Source organism: Corvus moneduloides, chromosome 1 (assembly GCF_009650955.1).
Source record: "Corvus moneduloides isolate bCorMon1 chromosome 1, bCorMon1.pri, whole genome shotgun sequence".
Taxonomy (NCBI): domain Eukaryota; kingdom Metazoa; phylum Chordata; class Aves; order Passeriformes; family Corvidae; genus Corvus; species Corvus moneduloides.
This window is the reverse complement of record NC_045476.1, coordinates 39,033,865-39,041,096: the sequence shown is the minus strand read 5'-3', so window position 1 is coordinate 39,041,096 and position 7,232 is coordinate 39,033,865. Positions and strand designations below refer to the sequence as shown.

At 41.1% G+C, this 7,232-nt stretch overlaps 1 protein-coding gene across 4 annotated transcripts in view; it reads right to left on the bottom strand.

Moving 5' to 3' along the window:
• Positions 1-5,702: 5,702 nt before the first annotated feature.
• Positions 5,703-7,232, bottom strand: part of CPNE4 (copine 4) — a 229,919-nt gene continuing 228,389 nt past the window's right edge. For all 4 annotated transcript variants that reach the window (XM_032106747.1, XM_032106732.1, XM_032106741.1 and 1 more), the window contains one exon: positions 5,703-6,312. In XM_032106747.1, coding sequence (XP_031962638.1) covers positions 6,181-6,312 — 132 coding nt within the window. In that variant the 3' untranslated portion in view covers positions 5,703-6,180. The remainder of the gene's footprint in view (positions 6,313-7,232) is intronic.

The window sequence follows — 7,232 nt, the reverse complement described above, 5'->3', positions numbered from 1 at the left end:
AGAGGAAGCGGCCTCAAGTTGTGGCAGAGGAAGATTAGATCGGGTATTGGGGAAAATTTAGTCACGGAAAGGGTGGTTAAGCATTGGAACAGGCTGCCCAGAGAACGTGGTGGGATCACTGTCCCTGTGAGTGTTCAAAAAACGTGTAGATGGGGCATTTAAGGACGGGGTTTCGTGATGGCCCTGGCAATGCTGGGATAATGGGTGGACTCGATGATCTTAGAGGCCTTTCCCAACCTGGATGATCCCATGGCTCTATGATTAGGGGCTGTGAGCGAGTGGCTGGGCGGGAGGACAGCGTTTATGGGAATTGTATTTAATAGTGTAGCCAGGGAAGGTTACGGTAAAGTAGGTGGGTCGGGCAGAGGGTTCTGGGCAGCCTGGCACAGGGATGGTACCTATGACATTCTGGTTTTAGGGAGGTCTGGCTTTCATCAGTATTCAGAATTGATTCACCCTTTTTTTCCTTTTCTGAGCAGGCAACCAGCACAGCCGAGAGTGCAGTAGATAGGATAGCAAAGATTCCCTTTTGGTGTTGGCGGAAATCTCTTTTTATAAAGACACATGAGCTTTCAGCATGGTCAGCTGGAATCTGTCCTTGCTTCTCTTTACCCCACTACTCCATCTTCTCCACCACTGAGGTACATATGTGTGGGTGTTGCCCTTGAGGCTTATAACTGGGTGGTTTTGGTGTTCACACCCAAAACTGTGATCCAGAAAATTACCAGTAGCTTTCACACACACTCCTTGTCCTGTGTTTACTTCTTGCCCTTTTAGGAACGAGCCACACTGTGTTCAGAAATGCATCTCCCAAGTTTACAGTCCAACTGACATTGCCTCTCTGAAGCTGCTTAATCTCCGCTATCACAGACATCACTGCATCTTTTTGCTCTCTCCCTGGCATCAAGAACAGCAACAGGGATGTTGCTAAATTTCATGCAGATGTGTTTTCTAATGGGGTCCATTGGTAGCTTATGCTGCTGTTCTGACAGAGACCGCTATACCAGGAGGAAGAAAGGGTCTAAAAATGATAAAGGTGTTATGTCCCAATTTCTGAATACTGTGGCAACCCTACAGTGGTGCTAACCCTACCACAGTCCCCAGGAAGTAGCAAAATTCTGTTTGTCCCCATTTCAGAGATGTGGAACCAAGGCACATAGGAAGATCATGCTCCCAATCAGACAAGAGGGCTCCCTTGATCCTAGTGAGCCTTGTTGCTACAGAATGATGCTTTTCTCATGTAGCATCCTGCACAGCTGAGGTGACACAGGATTTCATGCACCAGCAACTTGGAAGTAATAAACGGGGGCACACATTTTTGAGAGAAAAGTTTCAGTGCTGTACTTTTTCCCTTTTTATCATGATGCAAAATCAACCTTTTTGGTTGGTTGGTTGGTTGGTTTTTTTTGTTTTTTTAGGTGCATGCAGCTTGTCATGGTGCTAAAGAGGCATGAACTCATCAGGTGTGTGTGTGTAAGGGGGAGTGGGTGTAGCAAGATGGCTGCAACTGGATGCAGTCAGATGGCAAACTGCCTGCTCTAATCAGTGCGACAAGAATTCAAGTGCCTCCTGAACACAGCAGTAAAAGGCTTTCTGCACAGCAGTGGAAATGGCTACCACTTTTTTTGGAGGAAAGGAACAGAAAGGTAGAGCACCTATTACAAAATAACCTTTCCCACCAGTCTGCTGCCTTGGGTAGTACTCAGAACTGCAGTAAGTGGAAACACCACTTTTGAACTGGCAGCCTTCACAGGAAAGGTCACCTGAGTTTCACCTGATCTGTTTGGAGGGTCTCCCCAACTTTGCAGTGAAAATGGAAAAAACAAAAAAGAGGGGGTGGGAGTGCAGCCAGCTGATGATTTGCAGTGAATGCTGCAAGCAAACATGCAGCTGGGGTGACTGTTATCACTCATATAGCTCTCTAATTGCTGAAATTGTCTGTGGCATAGTGCAGCTCCTCAGCTCAGGACTGCAGGTACAAATAAGACCTCTGTGTGAAAGAGAACAGGTGGTGCTATAAACTCTATTTTTCTTGTGGCAAAATGGCACTTCTGCAAATAAAGGGAAAAAAATAACCTGAGAAGTGTAAACTTACCCTAGGAATCTTCCAGCTCATCCTTCCCATTAACAAGAAAAAAAAATCCCAGTGAATATAAATGTAGCAATACTTTGTGACTGAAATGTCCATGCTACTCAGGGGTAGGGGGAGTTTGTCTAATAACTCCTTCATGCTGGAAAGACTGCACATAGGGTAAGATTTACATAGCAGGTGTGACTGCAAGACCCATAATCCCAGGTGAGGAATGTCAATCTGAATAATGAGTTGAGTTCTTTCTGGGAGTTAGCCATGACCTGTGTTAGCAGCCAAGAACCAGACTGAAGGAGGGAGCTCTGTTTAGCTCACCAGCAAAGACCCTAGGGCAATACAATAATGAGGCTCACTTTAGCCACGTGCTGTTCTATCACAGTATTTGGTGTGTGGGTAAACCCAAGGGATGCAGTTGAATATTGCAGAGCTGCAGGGCTTCTGTCAAGCAAATCCGCACAGAACTGGGGCCTTCCCTGTGTGTTTGTTGGAATATCACCTTGGCAACCTGCAGCAAGCCTTGGCTTAGACCACTGCTCCCCACGACCCACAGCAGGTCTCTAAGATACCAAACTGTAAACCCTTTAGCTGTCTTAAGTTATGTGCCTTTGATATCTGGAGACTAAGAGAAAAGATATTTTAAAGTAATACTATTATTATAATTTCCCTTTCATACCTGTAGACCCTTCCATCAAAAAAAGAGAAAAAAAGTAGAACACTACATTGTTCATCATGGTTTTACCTTAGGGTAATAAACACTTAGCAGTGTATTAGTCCTTTTTAAAACCTCTAGAGACTTAGTTTCCCTTACAAACTAAAAATACAACTCATCCCAGTATCTGGCTCAAGAATTATAGATGTTAATGTGTTTTGGGCTAATAGGGATTATGAATCTCTTTGAGTTTTCTGTGATTTTTTTGGGTTTTGAATTGGATTTGAGATAAAAAGGAAGGCAGGGTTGTAGTTGGCAGAGAATATATTTTAGATCATTGGTTATCTCAAAAAGACAAGATGTAATTTATTTTAAAGGAGTTTTCAGAATTTAAAATGATCCATTGAAAGGCACTAGAAATTTAAATTTGCATTAAAAAATCTGCAGGAGAAATTGATGGCAGTTCAGCCTAAAGGCAGAATGGCCTAACTAAAACCTTAAGTAGATAAAATAGGAGAAAAATATCCCATTTCAGAGATATATTCATATACTTAATGATGTTACCCTGCACAAAGTCCCTAGTATTTTATTGCAGAGAGTGGCTTGGAGCAATGAAAGTAACATCCAAAGCCTCATTAGAAAGCCTTTACCATATGGCCAGTTTTGTCTTCTGTGCATCCTACACCAACTCACCACACTATTATGTGTTTGTTTTACATGCTGAGATCTGTACAGACTGAAGATTTCCAGTTGATTTTTCAATACCATGAAGGTATCTTTCCAAATACTTGAGGGCTGCTACAGAATTGCTGACTTATATCAACCACTGATAATGATTTGTTTTTAAGTAGACAGCATTTATAATCAGGCTTGTGTAAAGTAAACAGAAAGATCTGCAGCAGCTGGGGTTCTAGAGACACTTATATAGACCACCTACACACATGAAAATGACTGATGGTTCTTATAGCTCAGCATACAATAACCTGTTGCTTTCTGCATTTTACATGATGCTACATTACAGAAGCACCTTGTAACACCTCTGGTAATGAAGAGCTGTAACTGCCCCATTCTATGTAACCATAAACACTTCAAAAATCAGTTTAGTCAAAGATCACATGTACCAGAAGAACGATTTATGTGATTCCTAATTTTTCTTGCTGAAAGCTTTCTTTTATTCTTTTATTTCTTTTATTCAGTCTGGCAAATGATAAAGAAAAGGCTGAACTTCTCAACTGCACATTACATCCCTAAATGCTGGTCCCAGGGTAATGTAATACTCTTTAGATGGCGAGAGCACCATCATGCCTCTGAGGAAGGATCTCAAATCACTTCTCAAGTATTAAAGCCCCCAGTACTATTGTGAGATATGTATGATACATGACAGTGACCTTCATTTTACAGATGAAAAATCTGAGGTGCAGAAAATTTAAAAAACTTGGCCAAGAAAACAAAATGAGATACTGGAAGAGAAAAGAACAAGGAGCCATTGGTTTTTCAGTCTTGTGTTTTAACAGCTAGAAAACGCTCCTTCTGAGAATAGGGAAGGAAGGAAAATAGGGGGGGAAGTGGGAATAAGAAACTAGAGGTGTGGTATGTAAGAATTAAGATTCATTGGCAGAGTGGTGTATGACATGTAAGGGGAGATCACAGTAGCTTCTGGATGAAATACACCCACACAGGGAGAGATGTGCAGCCTGACAGAGTAAGCTCTCAAATGAAGAGTCAGCCATTTCATGGAAATGTGGATTTGAGATCTATCAATTTGGACATCTCCAGACAATTTATACCCATGACCAAGTAATAGTGGCTGCTGCTCAGTGTCTGATTCGCTGAAGAAATCTTTACAAGCAAGTGTGAATGATGGCAGTGCAGGATAGAGATGGGGCAGAACTGAATGTGCTGGGGAGACAGCCCCATGCATCTTGGCTATCCCACTGCCTTCCTTTAAGAGTACAAAATCATCAATCAAAGCTGATCCTATGGAAGTTACTTCTAAAGAAGAATCAGGGAGCTAGACTACTACATTAGCAGCAAACTCATTTAAAAATATGTATTTCTAAACCAAAACCCCTTGCTCACAGGGGAGGGTTTCCGAAATATTCAGCACTGGCCCCAAACAGCTTCTTCAGGAACTAGCAACAAGAATGCTTTCAAGTCAGTGGGAGCACAACTCATCCAAAGCTGTGCCTTTTGGACAATCACACACAGATTACTTTTTGTCAAATTTTCTCCTTAGTGTCTAACAAGTCCCCATTCTTCACAATTGTTTTTTAGCAAAAGAAGCAGCCAAAATTCGAACACAAAAAGTAACATCGATCTAATTTCTTCATTTATATACATAAATATTTCAATGCAAAGTGCAATCCACCACCATTCCATTCTTGTGTGTCTTCTTCTTTTTCTTTTTTTTTTTTTTAGAAAGGTGGCTTCAATATTCTTTTGGTAAAAAAAAACAGTTCTTCAATCACACACAGGTGATCTGTGTGAGGATGAAGTTACAAATGACTGCTTGTCACAAAATCAGGCAGTGCAAAATTTCTTTTGGAAAATGTGCCACACACATACTGCATGTGAGATTAAAAAACACAAATGAAACAAAGTAAGAATTCCAAAACAGAAGAAATTATAAATTTGGATAGCCAAAATACATCCTGTTTGAAAGCCAGCCAGACTGTTGGGATTAAGTAGGCATGTTTTAAGACATGCAATCCTGATGGATCATGCTCTCCAAGCCAGATCTGTTTACAGCTATGGTCCAAACACTTTGTGACAGCTGGGTTTGTCAGGCTTTGGAAAAGTTACTACTCAGGCCACAGACTGAGTGGGCTTGTTTGGTGCCCATGCTATAATGTGCTAACATTAGAAATGCCCATGCTTCAGGTCAGGTATCTCTTGAAACACTTCATTACGCTTTCCTTGGAATATGGAAGTTGAAAGCAGGCAGCCTTTTGGCAGAGAGAGAAATAAAGACAACTGCAAAACTGTGTTGTTTTTATTTTAAACATGCAAAATACAGTTCATGCATCTGCCATTTTGAAAAATCTCTCAGTTCATAGCAGATTAAACCAAAGACATTTTGGCTATCGACTCTCAATAAATATTTCAAAATGCTTTACAGTGTAAATATAAGAAATTTAGCAAAATTTCAACAAACCTGTATAAAAACCAGATACAGATAACTTTTTATTTCAAGGCAACATGCTGTAATGTAAAGAGTTCACTTTTTTTTTTCTGGATTTTTTTTCTCATAAAAAGTTTTCAACAATACGACCGCTTAACAGATTTAAGCCCTTAGGCTACACATGCAAAAAAAAAAAAAAAGGTTATTTTAGTTAAAAATCACCAAAACGTGCTATTTTTTTGTTTCATTTTTTTTTTAAATACAGTAGTTGTAGACAGTAGCATTTTTCTTTTTTAATTTTGTAAAAGAGTGCAGGCAGGTTCATGGAGCTAGTGTCCTGGAAGACTCGTACTCTGACACACATTTTGGTTTTATCCCTTTGCCATTGTAATAGTCCACGACTTGGTTTGGAACTTCAGCCAAAACGCTTTTTGCTAGAGCAGCTGGGGATGCCTGCAGGAAATGGTAGAAAACACAAGCGTTAACCTGGCTCTCTCCTACAAGTGCCATGGGTTTTAGAGGCATTGGTGCCATGAGATCAAGGGAGGAAGTATGGTACAGAAATGGAAGGCAAAAAAGACTCAAAGTGAATCATACTATTGCTGGAAACTCACTTTATGAGTCAGTTTAGGTATGAAGCTGTAGTTGCCTAAAAGTACACTAAAGCCAGAAGTGCTCTGTGTGACTTCAGGTCCATTTGGACTGTTTTAAGTTCAGGGTAACTAAACTTCCCTGCACTCTGGGAGAGCACCATATCACAATAAAAGGCTGCAAAGACTTCATTCATCAGTGTTCAGCAAGGAATCCTGCAGAGCTTCTAGCTGAACATGAAAGGACAACACTATAAAAGGGAGGCCTTCATCACCAGTCTGCTCTTCAGAATCTGGCATGGTGTTTTAATGGCTGGGAAAGTTTTTAATCCAATAAAAAATACTTTGTTGTTATTGGAATTAAATCATAGTTACAAGAAAGCTTCAATCCTAGGCTTGGTGGAGGCTTTAAAGCTCTTCCTGCAATGTAAAAATGGCAGGTGTCAATCAGACTTAAGAACTGATGACCCTGAAAGGTAGAGATGGATATAGAGATGGATATAGAGATGGCCAGTGGCTTTCACCCCAGGCAGGGAGGTGCAGTGAGAAACCCTGCCCTCCATCAACCACACAGAGTTACTGCCTCACACCCTGACATTGCTTCATTTTAAGCAGAGGGGCCTGTGGATGTTTTGTGGGCAACCACTACCTGCGTGTGCTGCATGGATATTCCTCAGCCCCTGAATTCAGCAGTGACAAAACTGGACTCCTGTTCTCCCATGCACACTCTTGCCCCATGTTTTAGATTAGATTGTTTCTAATGTTTGGGGAGAGCTGGTTCCA